Source organism: Hypanus sabinus, chromosome 11 (genome assembly GCF_030144855.1).
Source record: "Hypanus sabinus isolate sHypSab1 chromosome 11, sHypSab1.hap1, whole genome shotgun sequence".
Taxonomy (NCBI): Eukaryota; Metazoa; Chordata; class Chondrichthyes; order Myliobatiformes; family Dasyatidae; genus Hypanus; species Hypanus sabinus.
In genome coordinates this window covers 107,494,056-107,520,411 of record NC_082716.1, presented here as the reverse complement: position 1 = coordinate 107,520,411, position 26,356 = coordinate 107,494,056, and the positions used below count along the sequence as shown (strand labels likewise).

General features: G+C 45.2%; 1 protein-coding gene across 1 annotated transcript in view; it reads right to left on the bottom strand.

Moving 5' to 3' along the window:
• Positions 1–26,356, bottom strand: part of LOC132402267 (cytochrome P450 2C23-like) — a 69,541-nt gene that overhangs the window by 11,618 nt on the left and 31,567 nt on the right. The window contains exons 5-7 of the mRNA XM_059985084.1: positions 23,489–23,665; positions 21,235–21,376; positions 6,513–6,700 (exon numbers count right to left, since the gene is read on the bottom strand). Of these exons, the coding sequence (XP_059841067.1) occupies positions 6,513–6,700; positions 21,235–21,376; positions 23,489–23,665 (507 nt within the window). The remainder of the gene's footprint in view (positions 1–6,512; positions 6,701–21,234; positions 21,377–23,488; positions 23,666–26,356) is intronic.

Sequence of the window (26,356 nt, the reverse complement as noted above, 5' to 3'; positions counted from 1 at the left end):
TCCTGTGAACTTGGACCCCAAGATCCCTCTGATCCTCCACACTGCCAAGAGTCTTACAATTAACACTATATTCTGCCATCATATTTGACCAAACAAAATGAACCACTTCACACTTATCTGGGTTGAACTCCATCTGCCACTTCTCAGCCCAGTTTTGCATTCTGTCAATGCCCCGCTGTAACCTCTGACAGCCTTCCACGCTATCCACAACACCTCCAACCTTTGCGTCATCAGCAAACTTACTAAACCATCCCTCCATTTCCTCATCCAGGTCATTTGTAAAAATCATGAAGAGTAAGGGTCCCAGAACAGATCTCTGAGGCACTCCATTGGTGACCGACCTCCATCCAGTACATACCCGTCTACAACCACACTTTGCCTTCTGTGGACAAGCCAGTTCTGGATCCACAAAGCAATGTCTCCTTGGATCCCATTCCTCCTTACTTTCTCAGTAAACTTTGCATAGGGTACCTTATCAAATGCCTTGCTGAAATCCATATACACTACATCTACTGTTCTTCCTTCATCTGTGTTTAGTCACATCCTCAAAAAATTCAATCAGGCTCGTAAGGCACGACCTGCCCTTTACAAAGCCATACTGACTACTCCTAATCATATTATGCCTTTACAAATGTTCATAAATCCTGCCTCTCAGGATCTTCTCCATCAATTTACCAACCGCTGAGTTAAGACTCACTGGTCTATAATTTCCTGGGCTATCTCTACTCCCTTTCTTAAATAAAGGAACAACATCCGCAACCCTCCAATACTCCGTAACCTCTCCCGTCTTCATTGATGATGCAAAGATCATTGCCAGAGGCTCAGTGTTCTCCGCCCTCACCTCCTACATTAGCCTAGGGTACATTTAGTCTAATTCCGGTGACTTATCCAACTTGATGCTTTCCAAAAGCTCCAGCACATCCTCTCTCTATATGCTCAAGCTTTTCAGTCCACTGTAAGTCATCACTACTATCACTAAGATCCTTTTCCATAGTGAATACTGAAGCAAAGTATTCACTAAGTACCTCTGCTATTTCCCCCAGTTCCATATACACTTTCCCATTGTCACACTTGATAGGTCCTATTCTTTCATGTCTTATACTCTTGCTCTTCACATATTTGTAGAATGCCTTGGGGTTTTCCTTAATTCTGCCGGCCAAGGCCTTCTTATGGCCCCTTCTGGCTCTCCTAATTTCCTTCTTAAGTTCCTTCCTAGTAGCCTTATAATCTTCTAGATTTCTAACATTACCTAGCTCTCTGAACCTCTTGTAAGCTTTTCTTCTTGACTAGATTTATTACAGCCTTTGTACACCATGGTTCCTGTACCCTACCATAACTTCCCTATCTCATTGGAACGTATCTATATGGAACTCTACATAAATATCCCCTGAATATTTGCCACATTTCTTCCGTACTTTTCCCTGAGAACATCTGTTTTCAATTTAAGCCTCCAATTTCCTGCCTGATAGCCTCATAATTCCCCTTACTCCAATTAAACGGTTTTCTAACTTGTCTGTTCCAATGCTATTTAGAGCGTTTTAGTTGACAAACCAAATCTCTTCAAAACCCTAATGAAATATAGCTGCTGTCTTGCTGCCTTTATAGCTGCATCAATATGTTGCTTCCAGGTCTGGTCCTCAGAGATATTGACACCCAAATTGCTCAATGTCTCCATTTCTGATCACACTGAGCACTGGTTTGTGTTCCCTTGTCTTACCCTTCCTGAGGTCCACAATCAGCTCTCTGAGTGCAAGGTTGTTGCTGTGACACCACTCCACTAATGGGTATATCTCGCTCCTGTATGCCCTTTCGTCACCATCTGAAATTCTGCCTTGGGGTTTTCCTTAATTCTGCCCACTAAGGCCTTCTCATGGCCCCTTCTGACTCTCCTAATTTCCTTCTTAAGCTCCTTCCTAGTAGCCTTATAATCTTCTAGATCTCTAACATTTCCACATTTGTGGTCTGAACCCTGATTTTGTTGGATTATTAATAATATTATTGATATAATATAATATTAATATAATAATATTATTGCTATTGTTTTAATTTTTTTTTGCTCAGCTCAAGCTGGTAACGCCTGACATACAGGCATAGACAAGCACACTCATTTCTTAATTTTTAGGAGCTTTCAGAACTATTCAGGTGGTGTTTAGCATTGTGGCTTTGTGGAGATTTACATGAATATTGCTGTGTAGGACTAATTGTTTAATGCTATTGTGTAGTGACTGGGATGATACCAGCTGTAGATATAACTATGGAGAAGGATAGGACTGGACCCAGGGTTGAGATTTTTGATTGGTGAAAGGAGATGTGAAAGGATTTAGAAGGAGTGGATTGGGACAATTTGTTTTATGGGAAGGATGTAATAGAGAAATGGAGGTCATTTAAAGGTGAAATTTTGAGGGTACAGAATCTTTATGTTCCTGTTAGCTTGAAAGGAAAAGTTAAAAGTTTGAGAGAGCCATGGTTTTCAAGGGATATTGGAAACTTGGTTCGGAAAAGGAGAGAGATCTACAATAAATATAGGCAGCATGGAATAAATGAGGTGCTCGAGGAATATAAATAATGTAAAAAGAATCTTAAGAAAAATTAGAAAGGCTAAAAGAAGATACAAGGTTGCTTTGGCAAGTAAGGTGAAAATAAGTCCAAGGGGTTTCTACAGTTATATTAATAGCAAAAGGATAGTGAGGGATAAAATTGGTCCCTTAGAGAATCAGAGTGGACAGCTATGTGTGGAGCCAAAAGAGATGGGGGAGATTTTGTACAATTTCTTTTTTTTGGTGTTCACTAAGGAGAAGGATATTGAATTGTGTAAGGTAAGGGAAACAAGTAGGGAAGTTATGGAAACTATGATGATTAAACAGGAGGAAGTACTGGCGCTTTTAAGGAATATAAAAGTGGATAAATCTCCGGGTCCTGACAGGATATTCCCTAGGACCTTGAGGGAAGTTAGTGTAGAAATAGCAGGGGCTCTGACAGAAATATTTCAGATGTCATTAGAAACGGGGATGGTGCAGGAGGATTGGCGTATTGCTCATGTTGTTCCATTGTTTAAAAAGGGTTCTAAGAGTAAACCTAGCAATTATAGGCCTGTAAGTTTGATGTCAGTGGTGGGTAAATTAATAGAAAGGATTCTTAGAGATGGTATATATAATTCTCTGGATAGACAGGGTCTGATTAGGAACAGTCAACATGGATTTGTGCGTGGAGGGTCATGTTTGACAAACCTTATTGAATTTTTTGAAGAGGATACTAGGAAAGTTGACAAGGGTAAAGCAGTGGAGGTTGTCTATATGGACTTAAGTAAGGTCTTTGACAAGGTTCCATGTGGAAGGTTAGTTAGGAAGGTTCAATCACTAGGTATTAATATTCAAGTAGTAAAGTGGATTCAACAGTGGCTGAAGGGGAGATGCCAAAGAGTAGTGGTAGATAACTGTTTGTCAGGTTGGAGGCCGGTGACATGATTCTGATTCCATTTCAAATCCTTATATGCCTCAGGGATCTGTACTGGGTCCAATGTTGTTTGTCATATACATTAATGTTCTAGATGATGAGATGGTAAATTGGATTAGTAAGTATGCGGATGATACTAAGATAGGTGGCGTTGTGGAGAATGAAGTAGGTTTTCCAAAGCTTGCAGAGATATTTAGGCCAGTTAAAGAGTGGGCTGAAAGATGGTAGATGGAGTTTAATGCTGATAAGTGTGAGGTGTTACATTTTTATAAGAATAATCAAAATAGGACATACATAGTAAATGGCAGGGCATTGAGGAATACAGTAGAACAGAGTGATCTAGGAATAATGGTGCATTCTTCCCTGAAGGTGGAATCTCATGTGGATAGGGTGGTGAAGAAAGCTTTTGGTATGCTGGCCTTTATAAATCAGAGCATTGAGCATTGAGTTGGGATATAATGTTAAAATTGTACAAGGCATTGGTAAGGCCGAAATTGGAGTATTGTGTACAGTTCTGGTCACCGAATTATAGAGAAGATGTCAACAAAATAGAGAAAGTACAGAGAAGATTTACTAGAATGTTACCTGGGTTTCTGCACCTAAGTTACAGAGAAAAGTTGAACAAATTAGGTCTTTATTCTTTGGAGCGTAGAAGGTTGAGGGGGGACTTGATAGATGTATGTAAAATTATGAGGGGGAGAGATAGAGTTGACATGGATAGGCTTTTTCCATTGAGAGTGGGGGAGATTCAAACAAGGGAACATGAGTTGAGAGTTAGGGGGCAGTAGTTTAGGGGTAACACGAGGGCGAATTTCTTTACTCAGAGAGTGGTAACTGTGTGGAACGAGCTTCCAGTATAAGTGGTAGAGGCAGGTTCGGTATTGTCATTTAAAGTAAAAATGGATAGGTATATGGACAGGAAAGGAATGGAGGGTTATGGGCTGAGTACAGGTCAGTGGGACGAGGTGAGAGTAACCATTTGGCACAGCCTAGAAGGGCTGAGATGGCCTGTTTCTGTGCTGTAATTGTTATAAGATTATATTGCTATTGGGATCATGTGCACTCCATTCATGTTCCATTGTCTTCAATTTACTCCTTTAATTCTGTGTTTTTCTGTATGTTATGTGCTTTTAGAATGGCTAAATCTATTAAGTAAGTTGTGATTGTTTGTTTATCCTGTATTATTATATTATATTGTTATTTATAGAGCATTTTTCATACAGGCGATGTAGCTCAGAGTGCTTTACAATGGGTTAAAGTGGAGACCATAATATATAGGAGCAGAATTAGGCAATTTGGCCCATCGAGTCTGCTCTGCCATTCCATCATGGCTGATCCATTTTCCCTCACAGGTCCAATGTCCGGCCTCTATCCCATATCCCTTCATGCCCTGACCAATCAAGAACATATCTGCCTCTGCCTTAAATATACCCAGTGACTTGGCCTCCACAGCTAAAGAAAGTTCTCCTCATCTCCATTGAAAATAGACGTCCTCTATTCTGACTGAGGCTGTGTCCTCTGGTCCTAGACTCCCCCACAATAGGGAACATCCTCTCCACATCCACTCTGTCAATGCCTTTCAACATGCAAATAAAATTAAATATAAAAATAAAAGACAAAAAGATGTTTGTTAAAAGCAAGGTTAAATAAATAGGTTTTGAGCTGGCATTTAAAAATATCAACTGAGTCTACATCACTATAGTCTAAGTATTCAATTCCACAATTTAGGAATTTAGTTAAAAAAAAGACCTGCCAATTGTCTTTTGGGAGAGATTTATTTAACTTTAAGAGACCGGCAGAAGAAGAGCTGAGAGCATGGCCTCAGAATAAAAGATCATCACTTTAGAACAGAGATGAGGAAGAAATAAGAGGGGACTTCATTGAAACCTAATGAATACTGAAAGACTGAGATCAGGGGTTCCCACCCTGGGGTCTACGGACCCTTTGGTTAATGGTAGGAGTCCATGGCATAAAAAATGGTTGGGAACCCCTGGCCTAGATAGAGTGGACATGGAGAGGATTAGGGCTAGAGGGCACAGTCTCAGAATACAAGGATGTCACTTTAGAACAGAGATGAGGAGGAATTTCTTTAGCCAGAGGGTGGGGAATCTGGATCGCATCCCCACAGGTGGCTATGGAGCTAAGTCATTGGGTACATTTAAAGTGGAGGTCGACAGGTTGTTGATTAATCAAGGTGTCAGCGATTATGGAGGGGGTGGCAGGGGAGGTCAGTAGAATGTTGCTGACAGGGTTAATAAATCAGCCAAATGGCCTAACTCCGCTCCAATTTCTTACGTTTTTCAGTGAACTACATATTAATATTTCAAAGCCCTACCATTCACTGTATACCCCAATGTACTGAAGATTATTTCACCTCCTGGAGTGTATGGGATGTCCAGGGAGGGGTAGCAGCTCCAGTGATGGAATTTGTCGTGTCCATTCCGGGGCAGCTCATTCACTTTGGGCCCCTACTGGACACTCTGCACTCTGCTGTGGCTCCAAGTAACTGTCCTCATGTGACAGCAGCCACACCCTGGTACACCACTTCAACAGGCTGGCTAAAGCAGGCAAGGGTAGCCAGCCGCCTTATATCCCAGTGAGAGAGACAGACCTGTCTTAGTATGTGAAGTTAGCTCCAGTGGACTGGGGCAGATCAGATCTATAGTGAGATCCAATGCCCATGAAGGTGATACTGTAACATTCCTTGATGAATGAAGAGCATGACAAGGCACAGAAGATGTCATGGTCATCCGCTGCAACCACAGAAGACCCCAGTTTGTGCCATTTGTTCATATCACTGGAGCCAGACTTCTGAGATTGATAGAGAGGAACTGCCCCAGTGCAACAGCTTGTCCACTTTACAAACTCTCCCACACAGGTCTCCTGTCATCATCGGACAGGATGGACAACCACCACCATTCCTCCTCAGCAACAAGCAAGTTAAGGACACTGTACCTTCTGAAGTACAGAATAGCTGACATGTGATTATTTAATTTTTGGTTTGATGTTATTTCAAATAATACAAATAAAACATTCATTACATTGATCTTGATTCTGACCTTGGGTATCAAATATCCTCGGAAGTTCACATCACTTGTTGCCATGTGTGGAAGGCTCATGGGAGCGATGTCGATATATCGCTGGACCTCGTGGATGACCGCGTCAGTGTACGGCATCTTCACTCGATCCTCAACTGCAGGTCTTCGATGAGAACCAATCACATCATCAATCTCATTATGAATCTTCTCTGGGAGAGGAAGATAAGATCTTGTTTCACACATTTCATTTACCAACATTTCCCAACTCGTCATATTGGTCACTATCATCTGATTTTACACTCAGTGGTCACTTTATTAGGTACACCTGCTCATTAGTGCAAATTTAGGATTACGACAGAGACAATTTGAGACTCTGCAAATGTCTGTAAGGAGTTTGTACGTTCTCCACCAGTCCATGTGTCTCACGCTGTATCTTCACAAGCAAGTGCAGGATCACACAGCCAACCAGAAAGGTTAAGTAAAACTAGGAATTTTATTAATAAACAAATCAGTTGAACTTACAAGGTTTTGGATAACTCGTGATAACTCAGCCAGAACTCCACTAGGCAGGGATCAAGACAACGGGGGCCCGAGAGGATAGCGCTACCCCTTTAAATACATTCCAGTGCACAAAAGAATCTGTGCCCAGCTGATAAAACACCAGACTAGTTACAGGGTTCACCAGTAACTATTCTAATAAGAGACAAAGTCCAAGGATATTTAACTGGACACCTGCAAAGTCTTGAAGAATTAATTGGAAGTACCCAAGGACAATTGCAACTTAACTGTAAACTGGGGAGGACCTAACAATAACACATAAAAACCCCAAAGTGCATTAATTCAGATAATTATAATGAATAAAACACAGAGAGTACAAAATAAAAATTAAAGAGTCTTAAAGAACTTGACCGATGACCAATGGTTGTGACGTTGTGGGTTTCCTCTGGGTGCTCTGGTTTCTCCCACATCCCAAAGCCATACGAGGTAGAAGGATAATTGGTCACATGTAACAGTAGTGTGGATTAGTTGGACCAGAAGAGCCTGTTACCATGCTGTATCTCTAAATAAATGATGACTGTGTGGCTCAGCACAACTCCACTACTGTATTCAAGTTTGCTGATGTGGATCCTGTCAAGGCGGTGATGAATCAGCAGTCAGGAGGGAGACCGAAAATTTAGTTGAGTGCTGTCATAACAACAACCTTTCACTCAATGTCAGTATGACCAAGGAAATGATTATAGACTTCAGGAGAGGGAAACCAAATGTCCATGAGCCAATCTTCACTGGAGAATCAGAGGTGGAGAGGGTTAGGAACTCTGAATTCCTGGTTGTTACTATTTCAGAGGACCTGACCTGGACAGGAAAGTGCAATTGCAAAGAAAGCACGGCAGTGCCTCTAATTCCTTTGGAGTCTGCGGGGATTCAGGATGACATCTAAAACTTTGACAAACTTCTTTAGATGTGCAGTGGAGATGTATTGACGGAGTGTACGGAAACACCAATACCTTTGAATGGAAAAACATACAAAACATAATGGATTTGGCCTAGTATATCATGGGTAAAGCCCTTGCAACCACTGAGCACATTGATATGAAGCACTGTTGTAGGTGAACAGCATCCATCATCAGAGATCCCCAACACCCAGGCCATGCTCTCTTCTCACTTCTGCCACCAGCTAGAAGCTGCAAGAGTCTCAGGACTTGCACCACATGGTTCAAGAACAGTTACTATCCCTCAAACATCAGGCTCTTGATCAGAAGGAGAAAACTGCACTCACTTCCCCCACCAATGAAATGTTCCCACAATCAATGATATCACTTTAAGGACTCTTCAGAACCATGTTTAATATCATCTGCATATGTTGTGAAATGTGTTAACAACATGATAAATATATAAGAGAAACAGAATTACAGCTATATTGTATATTGCATGTATATATATGCATGTATATTAAATAGTTAAGTTAAAATAAGCAGAGCTTAAAGCAGATTTTTTTTTAAATAGTGAGGTAGTGTTCATGGTTCAATGTCCATTCAGAAATCAGGTGCCAGAGGGGAAGAAGCTGTTCCTGAATCATTGAGCGTGTCCCTTCAGGCTTCTCTACCTCCTTCCTGATGATAACAATAAGAAGAGGACATCTCCTGGATGGTGAGGGTTCTTGGTAATAGATGCCGCCTTGAGGCACAGCTCCTTGTTAATGGAGCTGAATAATTTTACAATTTTCTGCAATTTACTTCAATCCTGTGCAGTTGCCACACCCCCACTCCATACCAAATGATGATGAAGTTAGTCAGAAAGTGTTTCACTGTACATCTGTAGAAATTTGGGAGTGCTTTGGAAACATAGCAAATATCCCTAAACTCTTAATAAATATAGCCACTCCCTTGTCATCTTTATAGCTGCAGCAATACGTTGTGACCATGTTAGGTCCTCAGAGATATTGAAGGAAGTTGAAATTGCTCACTCTTTAAACTTCCAATGGCTTTGAGAATAGGTTTGTGTTCCCTCATCTTACCCTTTATGAAGTCCACAATCAGCTCTTTGGCTCACTAATATTGAGTACAAGGTTGTTAGAATGACACCACTCAACTCGCTGTGTCTCTCTCCATTACACTCTCTCATCACCATCTGAGATTCTGCTAACAATGGTTACATTGTCAGCAAATTTGTAGATAACATTTGAGCTGTCCCTAACCACATAGCCATGGGTGTAGAGAGAGTAGAGCAGTGGGCTAAGCCCCTATCACCGTTGTGCGCCAGTGTTAATTGTCAGTGAGGTGGAGGTGTTATTTCTGATCCACACAAATTGTGGAGTTTCGGTTGCAGTGGAAGGTACAGAGGCCTAGATTCTGTAGCTTGATTCTCCTAAGGGTGCTTTTCTTAATTGTTATGAACTGTACTTTTGATATACTTGTTTGGCACTGTATAAACCTCTTTTTATTTTACTTTTTTTTGTTCTGTCACATTATAGAAACTCATAAAAAATTAATAAGAAGATTCTGTAGCTTTTCACTCATTATCTCATCTTCTCAATATTTATTGCTGTTTATTTGTATTTGCATTTGCACAGTTTGTTGTCTTATGTGCTCAGGTTGATCTTTCATTGATCCTGTTAGAATAACTATTCTATAGACTTGCTGAGTACGCCTGCATTAGAATGAACCCCAGGATTGTATCTGATGACATTTATGCACTTTTAACTTTAAAGATAAAATGAAAAAGAGGACTCAAATGGAATTGATGTTTTAAAAGATGACTTGTTCGGAGAAGCATTATTCGGCAGTATTGGCATGCACCCGCTGCCTTTGTCGTTCTTGCTGCTTGAAGGCACAGGCTTTGGAGATATTGTCACAGCAGCTTAGACAAAGAGCATCCTGTGGATGGCTCTCCATGAACCCATGGCAAAGAGACAAGTGTTTAGGGTGAGAGGACAGTGAAACCTTTAGAGTGGTAGATAGGGTACCAATCACACAGTCGACTTTGTTCTTCAAATTTCACAGTTCCTTTATTATCAAAGCATGTAGATACATTATACAACCTTGAGATTTGTCTCTTTACAGGCAGCCACAAAACAAATAAACCTCAGAGGAGCCCATTAAAGAAAAAGAAGACTGCAAACATCCAATGGGGGAAGGAGGGGGAGAGAGAGAGATGAAAGAGAGGTGAGTGTCTGATCACCTGTCACAGAAATGAACTTCACGGTTTTGTCCTAATTGTGATCTTTCTTGTAAAAATTCTGTCTCATTTTTCTTCAGCATTCAGCTTGTATGATGTGTGCCTGTGATATTACTGCAGGTACGGTTTTCATTGCATCCTTGCATAAATAGACAGCGTGGTATGAAGCTGTTAGCATTGTCGCATCTTACAACGCCAGTGAACACTGATTAGAGTTTGATTCCCACTGCTGTTAGTAAGGAGTTTGTACATTCTTCCCTGTGACCCCCTAGGTTTCCTCCAAATCCTCTGATTCCCTCCTACATTCCAAAGACGTACGGTACAGATTAGTAAGGGTTAGTAAATTGTGGGCATGTTGGCACCGGAAGGCTCTAGGAAACCATCAAATATAGGAGCAGAATTAAGCTATTTGGCCATTTCATCATGGCTGATCCATTTTCACCCTCAGTCCCAGTCTCCTCAATATTAATTTAATTCTCGACCAATCAAGAATATATCAAATTCTGCCCAATATATCAAACCCTGGCCTCCACAGCCACTTATGGCAACAAATTCCACAGCTTCACCACTCTCTGGCTAAAAAATTCCTTCTCGTCTCAGCAATTCAGGAACAGCTTCTTCCCCTTTGCCATCTGATTCAAAATTGACATTGAACCCATGAACTCTACCTCACTACTTTATAATTTCAGGTATTTTGCACTAGTTATTTTAATTTAACTATTAAATAGATATACATAATTTAATGTAACAGGTTTTTTCTCTACATTTATTTATCATGCATTTCATTGCACTATTGCCATAAAGTTATCAAATTTCACAACATATTACAGTGATATTAAATCTGATTCTAATACTGAAAGGATGTCTGTTATTCTGAGCCTGTGTCCTCTGGTTTTAGACTCTCCCACCATAGGAAACATCCTCTCTACAGCCACTCTATCGAGGCCTTTCCACATTCAACAGGTTTCAATGAGGTCCATATTAGAAGTGTGGTGACACTTGCAGACTGCCCCCAGCATAATTCCCACTGATTTGTTTTGACGTAAATGATGCATTTCCCTGCATGTTTTGATGGCTTTTGAGTGCCGGAAATCCCAAGAGCGATTGCATCTGGATTTTGCCTCCTAGTAGGGTCACCCATGGCAGTAAGGTCAAGGGGAGAGGTTCCAGACAAAGTGCGATCCAACCAAGACCTCGACGGTGGAGCTGGCAGATGATCACTTTTTATCTCATTATCTTATGCTCTCATCGTTTATTGCTATTTATTTACATTTGCATTTGCACAGTTTGTTGCCTTCTGCACTCTAGTTGAGCTTTTATTGATCCTGTTGGAATTACTATAACCATATAACTGTAGAGGTGTGCTACATGCAGCACGGAAATTACGACACGGAGTCAGTAACTGCAGTCGAAGGAAAAAACTTTATTCGAAAATCCTCAGCCTCACTTTTAAGTCTCCCTCAACCTGCCCCCCGTGGCGCAGAGGCTCCAAAGCTCTGTGCTCGCAAACCCCCGTAGGCTATCTAATTGTGAGCCGGTTCGGATGTGCCAGGAAATGGGTCACCACATAACCCCCCGCAGAACCGGCGATACACCCCCCCAATGTCCACCTGCTTGGGAGGTCGGCCTCTGTGCCGAGGTGCCGGAAACTCGACTGGTTGCGCCAGGTCCAAATGGGCCGGTTTGAGTCAGTCCACCATGAAAACCTCCTCTTTCCCCCCAACGTCCAGCACGAATGTGGACCCGTTGTTCCGGAGCACCATAAACGGCCCCTCGTATGGCCGCTGTAGCGGTGGCCGATGCCTGCCCCTTCGTACAAACACAAACTTACAGTTCTGAAGGTCTTTGGGTACGCAGGTCGGGCTCCGCCCGTGCTGTGAAGTGGGTATGGGGGCCAGGTTACCGAGCTTCTCGCGTAGTCTGCCCAGGACTGCTGCGGGATCTTCCTCTTGCCCCCGTGGGGCTGGTAGGAACTCCCCGGGGACGACCAGAGGCACGCCGTATACCAACTCGGCCGACGAGGCGTGCAGGTCATCTTTGGGTGCTGTGCGGATGCCAAGCAGGACCCAGGGAAGCTCGTCTGCCCAGTTGGCTCCTCGCAGGCGGGCCATGAGGGCCAACTTCAGGAGACGGTGGAAACGCTCCACTAGCCCGTTCGACTGTGGGTGGTAGGCAGTTGTGTGGTGCAGCTGAGTCCCCAAAAGGCTGACCATAGCTGACCACAGGCTTGAGGCGAACTGGGCGCCTCTGTCAGAGGTAATGTGGGCCGGTACACCAAAGCGAGATATCCAGGTGGTGATCAGGGCTCGGGCGCAAGGTTCGGAGGTGGTGTCGGTGAGCGGGACCGCCTCTGGCCATCTTGTGAACCGGTCCACGATAGTCAGGAGGTGCCGCGCTCCGTGCGACACTGTCAGGGGGCCCACGATATCCACATGAATGTGGTCGAAACACCGGTGGGCGGGATGGAACTGCTGCGGTGGGGCTTTGCTGTGCCGCTGCACCTTGGCCGTCTGGCAGTGCATGCACGTTTTGGCCCATTCACTGACCTGTTTGCGGAGTCCGTGCCAAACAAACCTGCTGGAAACCATCCAGACAGTCGTCTGGATGGAGGGATGCACCAAGTTATGAATGGAGTCGAAAACGCGGCGCCGCCAGGCTGTCGGGACGACGGGACGGGGCTGGCCGTCACAGAGTAGAGTCCTCTCACCCGGGCCCACGGGGAGGTCCTGGAGCTGCAAACCGGAGACTGCGGTTCTGTAACTCGGAATCTCCTCATCTGCCTGCTGTGCCTCTGCCAGTGCCTCAAAGTCTACCCCTTGGGAAAGGGCATGAACGGTAGGGCGAGAGAGCGCATCCGCCACGACATTGTCCTTACCCGAGACGTGCCGGACATCCGTCGTGTATTCAGAGATGTAGGACAGGTGGCGTTGCTGGCGGGATGCCCAGGGGTCGGACGCTTTCGTAAACGCAAAGGTAAGCGGTTTGTGGTCCGTGAACGCGGTGAAGGGCCGACCTTCTAGGAAGTACCTGAAATGCCGGATTGCCAGGTACAGCGCCAACAGTTCCCGGTCGAAAGCACTGTACTTGAGCTCGGGTGGCCGCAGGTGTTTGCTGAAAAACGCCAGGGGTTGCCAGCGACCTGCGATGAGTTGCTCCAGCACCCCACCGACTGCCGTGTTAGATGCGTCCACTGTGAGGGCAGTAGGGGCGTCCATTCTGGGATGTACTAGCATTGCGGCGTTCGCCAAAGCTTCCTTCATTTGAACGAAAGCGGCGGCGGACTCCTCGTCCCAGGTAATGTCCTTGCTCGGACCCAACATCAGGGAACAGGGGGCGCATGATCCGGGCAGCTGAAGGGAGGAAGCGGTGGTAGAAATTGACCATACCTACGAATTCCTGAAGGCCTTTGATCGTGGTGGGTCGGGGGAAGTGGCGGACCGCATCTACCTTAGCGGGCAGAGGGGTTGCCCCATCTTTAGTAATCCTGTGGGCCAGGAAGTCAATTGAGTCCGAACTGGCATTTGGCGGGGTTGATTGTAAGACCGTACTCACTCAGTCGGTTGCAGAGTTGACGGAGGTGGGACAGATGCTCCTGACGACTGCTGCTGGCTATGAGGATGTCCTCCAAATAGATGAACGCGAAGTCCAGGTCCCGTCCCACCGCGTCCCTTAACCGCTGGAACGTCTGTGCGGCATTCTTCAGGCCGAACGGCATGCGGAGGAACTCGAAAAGGCCAAACGGGTGATGAGAGCCGTTTTGGGGACGTCGTCAGGATGCATCGGGATTTGATGGTACCCTCGGACGAGGTCTACCTTGGAGAAGATCCGTGCGCCGTGCAGGTTTGCTGCAAAGTCCTGAATGTGCGGCACAGGGTAGCGGTCCGGTGTGGTAGCCTCGTTCAGCCTGCGGTAGTCGCCGCACGGTCTCCAGCCTCCCGTCGCTTTGGGCATCATGTGCAGGGGGGAGGCCCATGGGCTGTCGGACCGCCGGATGATCCCCAATTCCTCCATCCTCTGGAACTCCTCCTTCGCCAGTCGGAGCTTGTCCGGGGGAAGCCGCCGAGCGCGGGCGTGGAGGGGTGGTCCCTGGGTCGGGATGTGGTGCTGTACACCGTGTCGGGGCATGGCCGCTGTGAACTGTGGTGCCAGAACCGATGGGAAATCCGCCAGGACCCTGGTGAAGTGGTTGTCGGACAGCGTGATGGAGCCGAGGTGAGGGGCTGGCAACTGGGCTGCACCCAGGGAGAACGTCTGAAAGGTCTCGGCGTGTACCAGTCTCTTCCTGGGCAGGTCGACCAGTAGGCTGTGAGCCCGCAAAAAATCCGCACCCAGAAGCGGTTAGGCTACGGCAGCCAGTGTAAAGTCCCATGTGAACTGGCTGGAACCGAACTGTAGCTGCACCTGACAGGTGCCATAGGTCCTTACTGTGCTGCCGTTCACGGCCCTCAGGGGGGGCCCCAGTGCCCTGCTGCGGGTGTCGTAACTTGTCGTAGGTAAAACGCTGATCTCGGCACCAGTGTCAACAGAAAACCGGCGTCCCGACCTTCTGTCCCACACATACAGGAAGCTATCCCGATGGCCAGCCGCCGTAGCCATCAGCGGCAGCTGGCCCTGGCATTTCCCGGGAACTTGCAGGGCGGGCGACAACGGCGGGCTTCTGCGCCCCACCGCTGGTGGTAGAAGCACCAGTGTTCATTGGGCCGGGGGTTGGCGGGCTCTGCGGCCGGGCCTGGACTGGTTTGCTGCTGGGAGCGTGGCTGGGAGATCTGTGCGATGGACGCCCTGCTCACCTTTTTGGCGTTCCACAGCAAGTCCGCCCGGGCTGCCACCTTCCAGGGGTCACTGAAATCCGCGTCGGACTGCAGCAAGCGTATGTCCTCGGGCAGCTGCTCCAGGAATGCCTGCTCAAACATGAGGCAGGGTGTGTGTCCGTCGGCCAGAGACAACATCTCATTCATTAAAGCCGAAGGAGGTCTGTCGCCCAAGCCATCCAGGTGCAGTAAACGGGCAGCCCGCTCGCGCCGTGAGAGTCCGAAAGTCCTGAGGAGCAGGACTTTGAATTCCGTGTACTTGCCGTCTGCCGGGGGCGACTGTACGAACTCCGTGACCTGGGCCGCTGTGTCCTGGTCGAGGGAGCTCACCACGTAGTAGTAGCGGGTGTCTTCTGAGGTGATCTGGCGAACGTGGAATTGGGCTTCGGCTTGCTGGAACCATAGGTTCAGTCGCTGTGTCCAGAAACCCGGCAGTTTCAACGAAACCGCATGAACAGAGGCGGCGTCGGTCATTTCTGGTCCAAAAATCGTTTGGACCGTCGGGGTCACCAATTGTAGTGGTGTGCTACATGCAGCACTAAAATTACAACACAGAGTTGGGAACTGCAGTCGAAGGAAAAAACTTTATTTGAAATCCTCAGCCTCACTTTTAAGCCTCCCTCAACCTGCCCCCCGTGGCACAGAGGCTCCAAAGCTCTGTGCTCGCAAACCCCCGTAGGCTATCTAATTGTGAGCCGGTTCGGATGTGCCAGGAAATGGGTCGCCACATAACCATATATAACCACAGCACGGAAACAGGCCATCTCGGCCCTCCTAGTCCGTGCCGAACTCTTAATCTCACCTAGTCCCACCTACCCGCACTCAGCCCATAACCCTCCACTCCTTTCCTGTCCATATACCTATCCAATTTTACCTTAAATGACACAACTGAACTGGTCTCTACTACTTCTACAGGAAGCTCATTCCACACAGCTATCACTCTCTGAGTAAAGAAATACCCCCTCGTGTTTCCCTTAAACTTCTGCCCCCTAACTCTCAAATCATGTCCTCTCATTTGAATCTCCCCTACTCTCAATGGAAACAGCCTATTCACGTCAACTCTATCTATCCCTCTCAAAATTTTAAATACCTCGATCAAATCCCCCCTCAACCTTCTACGCTCCAATGAATAGAGACCTAACTTGTTCAACCTTTCTCTGTAACTTAAGTGCTGAAACCCAGGTAACATCCTAGTAAATCGTCCCTGCACTCTCTCTAATTTATTGATATCTTTCCTATAATTCGGTGACCAGAACTGTACACAATATTCCAAATTTGGCCTTTCCAATGCCTTGTACAATTTTAACATTACATCCCAACTTCTGTACTCAATGCTTTGATTTATAAAGGCCAGCGTTCCAAAAGCCTTCTTCACCACCCTATCTACATGAGACTCCACCTTCAGGGAACTATGCACTGTTATTCCTAGATCTCTCTGTTCCACTGCATTCCTCAATGGCCTACCATTTACCCTGTATGTTCTATTTGGATTATTCCTGCCAAAATGTAGAACCTCACACTCTCAGCATTAAACTCCATCTGCCAACGTTCAGCCCATTCTTCTAACCGGCATAAATCTCCCTGCAAGCTTTGAAAACCCACCTCATTATCCACAACACCTCCTACCTTAGTATCATCGGCATACTTACTAATCCAATTTACCACCCCATCATCCAGATCATTTATGTATATTACAAACAACATTGGGCCCAAAACAGATCCCTGAGGCACCCCGCTAGTCACCGGCCTCCATCCCGATAAACAATTATCCACCACTACTCTCTGGCATCTCCCATCTAGCCACTGTTGAATCCATTTTATTACTCCAGCATTAATACCTAACGACTGAACCTTCTTAACTAACCTTCCATGTGGAACTTTGTCAAAGGCTTTGCTGAAGTCCATATAGACTACATCCACTGCCTTACCCTCGTCAACATTCCTCGTAACTTCTTCAAAAAATTCAATAAGGTTTGTCAAACATGACCTTCCAGGCACAAATCCATGCTGGCTACTCCTAATCAGATCCTGTCTATCCAGATAATTATTAATACTATCTCTAAGAATACTTTCCATTAATTTACCCACCACTGATGTCAAACTGACAGGTCTATAATTGCTAGGCTTACTTCTAGAACCCTTTTTAAACAATGGAACCACATGAGCAATACGACAATCCTCCGGCACAATCCCCGTTTCTAATGACATCTTAAAGATCTCCGTCAGAGCTCCTGTTATCTCCACACAAACTTCCCTCAAGGTCCTGGGGAATATCCTATCCACTTTTAAATTTCTTAAAAGCGCCGGTACTTCCACCTCTTTAATTGTCATAGGTTCCATAACTTCCTTACTTATTTCCCACACCTTACACAATTCAATATCCTTCTCCTTAGTGAATACCGAAGAGAAGAAATCGTTCAAAATCTCTCCCATCTCCCTCGGCTCCACACGTAGCTGACCACTCTGATTCTCTGAGGGGCCAATTTTATCCCTCACTATCCTCTTGCTTTTAATATAACTGTAGAAACCTTTCGGATTTACTTTCACCTTATTTGCCAAACCAACCTCATATCTTCTTTTAGCTTTTCTGATCTCTTTCTTAAGATTCCTTTTACATTCTTTATATCCCTTGAGCAATTCCTTTACTCCATGCTGCCTATATCTATTGTAGACATCCCTCTTTTTCCGAACCAAATTTCTAATATACCTTGAAAACCATGGTGCTTTCAAACCTTTAACCTTTCCTTTCAACCTAACAGGAACATAAAGATTCTGTACCCTCATAATTTCACCCTTAAATGACCTCCATTTCTCTATTACATCCTTCCCATAAAACAACTTGACCCAATCCACTCTCTCTAAATCCCTTCGCATCTCCTCAAATTTAACCTTTCTCCAATCAAAAATCTCAACTCTAGGTCCTGTCCTGTCCTTCTCCATAATTATATTGAAGCTAATGCTATTGTGATCACTGGACCCGAAGTGCTCCCCAACACATACATCTGTCAGCTGACCTATCGCATTCCCTAACAGGAGATCCAACACTGCCCCATCTCTAGTCGGTACTTCTATGTATTGTTGCAAAAAACTATCCTGCACACATTTCACAAACTCTAAACCATCCAGCCCTTTTACAGAATGAGCTTCCCAGTCTACGTGTGGAAAATTAAAATCTCCCACAATCACCACCTTGTGTTTACTACAAATATCTGCTATCTCCTTACACATTTGCTCTTCCAACTCACGCTCCCCATTAGGTGGCCTATAATACACTCCTATCAGTGTTACTACACCCTTCCCATTTCTCAATTCCACCCAAATTGCCTCCGTAGAGGAGCTCCCTAATCTATCCTTCCAAAGCACCGCCATAAGATTTTCTCGGACAAGCAATGCAACACCTCCTCCTCTGGCCCCTCCTACTCTATCACACCTGAAGCAACTAAATCCAGGAATATTTAGTTGCCAATCACACCCTTCCTGCAACCATGTTTCACTAATAGCTACAACACTATAATTCCCGGTATCAATCCACGCTTTAAGCTTATCCACCTTTCTTAGAATGCTCCTAGCATTAAAATAGATACACTTAAGATACTCTCCACCTCCTCCTCTCTTTTCATCCCTAACAATGCATTCAAATTTATTATCCTTTTCTTTCTTCTCCCCTACATCTTCAGGCTGAGTGCATCCCTTCTCCATCACCTGCCTTTCCTCCCTCACACACTGTCTATTTACTTGCTCTACTGGTGAACTAACCTCCTCTCCCATAGTTTCCTCAAATTAATTCCCGCCCCCCCATCTTACTAGTTTAAAGTCTGCCCTGTAGCCCTAGCAAACCTCCCCGCTAGGATATTGGTCCCCCCAGGATTCAAGTGTAACCCGTCCTTCTTGAACAGGTCACGCCTGCCCCAGAAGAGGTCCCAATGATCCAGAAACTTGAATCCCTGCCCCCTGCTCCAATCCCACAGCCACGCATTCATCCTCCACCTAATTCCATTCCTACTCTCACTGTCGCGTGGCATAGGCAGTAATCCCGAGATTACTACCTTTGCGGTCCTTCTTCTTAACTGCCTTCCTAACTCCCTGTACTCTCGTTTCAGGACCTCTTCCCCTTTCCTATGTCATTGGTACCTACATGTACCACGACCTCTGACTCCTCACCCTCCCACTTCAGGATATCTTGGACGCGATCAGAAACGTCCCGAACCCTGGCACCAGGGAGGCAAATTACCATCCTGGACTCCCGATCACCTCCACAGAACCGCCTGTCTGAACCCCTGACTATCGAGTCCCCTATTACTATGGTCCTCTTTCTTCTATCCCTACCCATCTGAGCTACAGGGCTGTCCTCTGTGCCGGAGGCCCGGCCACTGTCACTTCCACCAGGTAGGCTGTCCCCCCCAACAGTACTCAAACATGAGTACTTATTGTCAAGGGGTACAGCCACTGGGGTACTCTCTAGTACCTGCCTCTTCCCCTTCCTGACCGTGACCCACCTATCTGCCTCCCGTGGCCCCGGAGTGACCACCTGCCTGTAACTCCTCTCTATCACCTCCTCACTCTCCCTGACCAGGCGAAGGTCATCGAGCTGCAGCTCCAGTTCCCTAACTCGGTCCCTCAGGAGCTGCAGTTCAGTGCACCTGGCGCAGATGTGGACGTCCAGGAGGCTCGGAGACTCCAGGACCTCCCACATCCGACACCGAGAACAACAAGCTGCTCTCACACTCATACTTCCCAAATAACTGAAAATAACAAGAACTAAAAGATAATCCTACTGTGCCCCCTTCTGCCTAAGCCCCCTGAGCCCAAGCCCTACACTCTGCTCCCGGCGCACTCCGCTGCCCGCAAACAAAGCTGCCCGCTTCTTAAGGCTGCGTTCTTTTTATATCTTTCCTCCTTCCCAGGCCTCCTCACGTGCCTGCACAGTCCCGCCTCTCAGAACTCCGATCTGAGACGCAATTGGACAATTTGAAAATGGCCGCCGCCGCACTTCCTCTCAAAGCCTCACTGTCCTCTTCCAAAAGAGAACTACCTCACTCAGTCTCTCCTTTTTTATATCTTCCCTCCTTCCCAGGCCTCCTCACGTGCCTGCGCAGTCCCGCCTCTCAGAACTCCGATCTGAGAAGCAATTGGACAATTTGAAAATGGCCACCGCCGCACTTCCTCTCAAAGCCTCGCTGTCCTCTTCCAAAAGAGTATACAGTAGATTTGCTAAAGATGTCCACAAGAAAATGAATCTCAGAGCTGTACACAGTGGCATTTATGTCCCCTGATAATAAAATCTACTTTGAACTTTGATTTTGACGCTGTGTGTAATTGATACACACCTCGCAATTTCTATAGATGTACCATGGAGACCATTCTAACTGGCTGTATTGCCATCTGGTACGGGGTGTGGGTACTGCACAGGATTGAAGTAAACTGCAGAGTTGTAAACTCAGTCAGCTTCATCATGAGCACTAGTCTCCGTAGTATCTAAGATATCTTCAAACAGTGGTGCCTTAGAAAGGCGGCATCCATCATTAAGGACCTCTATTATCCAGGACATGCCCTTTTCTCATTGCTACCATCAGAGAGGAGGTACAGGAGCCTAAAGGCACACACTCAATGATTCAGGAACAGCATCTTCTCCTTTGCCATCTGATTTCTGAATGGACACTAAACTCATGAACACGACCTCACTACTTTATGCACTACTTATTCAACTATTTAATATATATTTACTATAATTCAGTCTTTTTCTATTTTCATGTATTGCATTGTACTGCTACTGCAAAGTTAACAGACTTTACAACATATGTTGGTGATACTAAACCTGATTCTAAATTGAAGATAAGCTCTTTTATGGTCAACTGAAGATTTCAATGGACTGAAGGTCTGGGCTATACAGTTCATTCAGTTGTATTTTTACTGATATTCTATGTGGGCTTGTTGTATTTTATATGCGAGGACTGGGCCTCAAGCTGCAGTTTCACCTGGGGACGGGGGTGGTTGCTTTGGGGCCAGTGCACTCCTCCAGGGACGGTGTGGTGCAGTGTCCAGGCTGGAGCCGGCTCCCCCCACCGTGTTTGCTCACAGGAGACGGGCTCCATTGAAATCAACTGGAGATTGGTGGAGTGAGTTTTTGATTATTTTATTGTGCGATTATGATACCATTTGTGTCTGCTATCTTGTGAGTGCTTTGTGCTGTGTGTGACCATTGGTACTGTGTTTTGCGTTTTGACCCCGGAACTGATTTGAATTGAATTAAAGCTCACCTTGAACTTCCGGATACTTTGCCAGAATTTGAAGAGCCCAGCACAGGGTTGTACTGGTTGTTTCAGTTCCAGCCAGAAACAAGCTCTGTATCGACACCAACAAGTTCTCGTAAAAGAATTCGGAGTTAAGCTCATCTTTGTCCTGAAACAAGGCAAACAAAAATCCACATTTTAAACAGAAAGAATTTTGCAGCTTCTAGAAATGATGAGTAACACACACACACACACACACACACACACACACACACACTCACACACACACACACACAAACTCAGCGTCTATGGGGGTTAGTGAGCAGTTGACGTTGTTTCAACCTGAGATCCTTCATCAAGGCTGAAATGGAAGGGGGCGAGGGAGGGGAAGGAGAACATTTTAACAGCCTTCAGACGATTTTCAACTTTAATTCAATTCATGCCTTTCTGGCTCCTTATTTTTTTCATTTTATTAAGAGTCAACGCAGAATCGGTCCTTCTGGTCCTTCAAGCTGCGCCGACCTGCAATGCCTTATCACGGGACAATTTACAATGGCCTCTGAACCTACAAATCGGAACATCTTTGACTGTGTTGGTTTCCTCCAGGTGCTCTGGTTTCCTCCCACAGTCCACAGAGAGAGCGTATAAATTCCTGACAGGCAGCGGTGGGAATTGAACCTGGGTCACCTGTCCCGTGAAGCGTTGTGCTGAGCACTACGCCGAGGTGCTACCCTAATGCTACTGTGCTCTATAATAGACAAATGTTTGCAATACCAGTTCCCAAAGAAACAGAAAATCATGGAAGCTCTTTGGAGACTCAGCAGCATTTGTGTCAAAGGATGGTTGGCAAAAAATGCCAGATTCTCTTTCTACAGCCACTAACTGATCTGCTGAGAACTTGTGGCATTTCCATTTCTTAGTTTAGATTTCTAGCAGCTGCATAGTTTTTATCAAAAAAGATAATCGTGTTTGGTGCAGCACAGTAGTGTAGTGCATTGTACAATGGTTTAGAGTACAGGCAACCCAGGTTCAATCCCAGCTGGGTGCCTGGAAGGAATTTCTATATTCTCCCTGTGACGATGATTGTTTCCTCCAGGTGCTCCAGCTTCCTCTCTCATCCCAAAGATTAATAGGTTATTTGATCAATGTAAATCGTCCCGTGACTGAACTAGGATTAAATTGGGGAATTGCTGGGTGGTGCAGCTTGAGGGGCCGAAAGGCCTACTCTCGCTGTATTTCAAATCAATCAATAAATCAATAATTATGATCTCTGTGCAAAATTAACTGAGCAGAACATAGAGGGATATGGAATTAATGCAGGTAAATGGGATTAGTATAGACTGGCACAGTGGTCAACATAGATGTAGTGGGCTGAAGGGTCTATTTCTGTGGTTTTCAAGTCTGATCTAATTTACCAATTAAGAAAAATCAGATGCCATGGTAGCGTGGTGGTTATTGTGACACTATTACAGCTTAGGGCATTCCAGAGTTCGGAGTTCAATTCCAGTGCTGCCTGCAAGAAGTCTGTACGTTCTCCCCATGACCATATGGGTTTCCTCCGGGTGCTCTGGTCACCCACACAGTCCAAAGGTCAATTGGTCATTGAAAATCATTCTCTGATTAGGTTACAGTGGAGCAAAATAAGAGGATCAGCCAAGTACAGTGTCCACACCAAAGTGAAGTTTTACCAGAGCTGTGTTCAGTCCACACTCTTGTAGGGGTCAGAATGTTGGTGCATGACAGACAGTGACTTTGTCATTCCACACCATGAGCCTCCGGAAGATCCTCTGTATTTTCTGGCCAAGAAAGATCTCCAATCATGCCCTACTTCTTCAGTGACACCAAGAGGACATGGCCACAATCACCATGAAAAAATGTTCGAAATGGGCTGGGCACATGAAGAGAAGATATGCCAACACCATCATCAAGACAGCACTTCATTGCGCCCCTGAAGGGTGGAGGAAAGATAATTTGTTGTTGTACTGTAGATGCAGAAATGAGGACCCTTAACCACATCTGGGGCACAATAGAGAAGATGGCCAAGGACAGGCAGAGATGGAGGACCTTCATTGCTGCCCTAAGCACTAGCGGTGTAATGGGCATTAAGTAACTAAACTGAATAAATAGATGGGCTGCTGGTTGGCGCAACTCTTTGGGCCGGAACGGCCTGTTCTGCACCATGTCTCTAAAATAAGATAAGAAGAGAAAAGTTATTATCTTCAGTGTACTTGGTAGGACAGTGGGAAATGAGTGAATGTGAGAAGAAAGTTGCTGCCATTACCTCATCCATCTTTGTGAGGAAGCAGTCGATGTAATCCCTGGGGGAGTCTTTCTGGACAGTTTCTTCGTGGCTTTGAATAGTTTTGGCCAGAAAATTTCTCAAGTTTTTAATATTTTGGAAGAACTTTCGGTGAGATCCAGGCAGGAAATCCATGATCCTCGGGAAGGCGTTGTACAACTGCGAAACAAACACATCATTTTCACTGACATGGTGCTGTACTGGATACCAAATGCTCAGTTGAAAAAGTTCAAAGTTCAGAGGATATTTAGTATTGAAGTATGTATGCAGTATCGAACCCTGAGATTTATTTTCCCACAGCCACAAAACAAAGAAAACTATGAAATACGTTCAAAGAAAAACATCAAAACCCACACCCACGTGCAAAAGAAAGAGAAATGCACAAATGGCAAAAGAATGAAAAATACAGAATACAAAACACAAATCTATAGAGTTCAGGCATATTCAGTTCAGTTCAATCTAGTTCTGTGTTATTCGTTACCTGCCTCCCTCATCACAGACACTGAAAATAGTAATGAGAAAAAAACAAGGAGTGGTGTGTGTGTGTGTGTGTGTGTGTGTGTGTGTGTGTGTGTGTGTGTGTGTGTGTGTGTGTGTGTGTGTGTGTGTGTGTGTGTGTGTGTGTGTGTGTGTGTGTGTGAGAGAGAGAGAGAGAGAGAGAGAAATGTGAAAGAGAAATGGAGTCAATTATAGGCTCGCGTCACATCTCCAGGCTTCTCGGCCTTGAGGTGCAAGCTTTGCTCGAAACATCACTGTACACCCTCAGAGCATGAAGTGCCAGATCGCTCAATTGGCCCAAAAACACACACCGCAGTGTCGATCAGAGGCTCCAACAGTAGAAGAAACACATTTGGAAGAAAAAGAAGAGATAAAAGCATTAGGTTAGAGATATGAAATTAGCTTAGTTTATTATACATCAAAATGTATTGTGGCATTATTATCATCTTGAGCCTGTCAATCCTACCGGAGCAGAGGTCCCTGACATCATCTCGCCAAGTTCTCTGTCCTGGGCCAGTCTTTCAAGTTATCCCCAGGTGTAGCCCATCTTCTTCCTCACCCAGTGATGAGGTCTTTGGAGTTCCTGTACCTCTGGGATTTTTACGGGATGGGGTTACTAGTGCCGTGCTCCTTTTGCAGCAGGCTTGAGGCCATCCAGGGCAGAGTTGGTGTATTTATGTGGCATCGTTATTAAATATCTGGTGCTGTTAGTATTTTTTCAAGTTCAAATGTCATTCAACCTGTTACGTACATGCAACCCTGTAAAAGTATCCGCAACAACAGAACACACCTGGAGACTGCTTTTGCTGTTAACAAAACACTATTTTATTAGTGACAACATCATATAGTAACTTAAACCAGGTAAATCAAGCGTTAACAGTGTTATGCGTATATAGGTGTAAATAAAGTTCCCAAACTTACTCAAGCTCAGGTGGTAAGTGATACAGTCTTACAATGGTATATAAGAAAATTCAGTTCAAATGCACAGGTTAACTAATGCGAGGTGTTTGTAATCCAAAGGCAAATGTTTTTTTTATTTTTTATTGAATTTTCAAATAGGTTACAGAAAGAAAAAAGAAAATTATCAGCCCTTCCCCCCCTTAACCCCTCCCCCCTAACATATCCTAAAGACGAATGTTGTGAGAAGGCAATTACGTCAATATACCACCGATTCCATGACAGCAATACAAAATAACAACAGCAGTAGATTTTATCTCCAAAGTTGTTCCACTCCACACACAAAGTATCACGACTGTGATCTTCAACGAATATCCTTTCAACACAAGTGGTACCACACCTGAATTCAGCTATGGGACATCTCAAAATGGTGGCCACAGGATACTCAAACAGAATTCAAGTATGGATTATCACAAAGGGGACCATCTTCAAGGGAACCACCACCCAGGCAAGGATCGACACACTGGTAGATTCCATACAGTTACCCCAAACACACAACGTGATAGCCACTTATCCAGTTCCATGACATATGAAATAACTCCAGCAGTGATTTGCCACAGGGGTGCCTTTCTTCAGTGAACTACCACACCCAGTCAAAGCGTAGACACACATGTGGTATTCACAAAGGTTTTCCATTCACCAGAAAACCCACTCCTGTGGATTAACTAAGTGACAATCACACTTTCAATAGACAGTAGGTGCAGGAGTAGGCCATTCGGCTCTTCTAACCAGCACTGCCATTCACTGTGATCGTGGCTGATCGTACACAATCAGTACCCCGTTCCTGCCCTCTCCCCATATCCCTTGACCTCGCTATCTATAAGAGCTCTATCTCTCACTTGAAAGCATCCAGAGACTTGGCCTCCACTGCCTTCTGGGGCAGAGCATTCCACATATCCACCACTCTCTGGGTGAAAAAGTTTTTCTGCATCTCTGTTCTAAATGGCCTACCCCTTATTCTTAAACTGTGGCCTCTAGTTCTGGACTCACCCATCAGCGGGAACATGCTTCCTGCCTCCAGCATGTCCAATCCCTTAATAATCTTATATGTTTCAATCAGATCCCCTCTCATCCTTCTAAATTCCAGTGTATACAAGCCCAGTTGCTCCAATCTTTCAACATATGACAGTCCCGCCATTCCGGGAATTAACCTTGTGAACCTACGCTGCACTCCCTCAATAGCAAGAATGTCCTTCCTCAAATTTGGAGACCAAAACTGCACAAAATACTCCAGGTGTGGTCTCACCAGGGCCCTGTACAACAGCAGAAGGACCTCTTTGCTACTATACTCAATTCCTCTTGTTATAAAGGCCAACATGCCATTAGTTTTCTTTACTGCCTGCTGTACCTGCATGCTTGCTTTCATTGACTGATGTACAAGAACACCTAGATCTT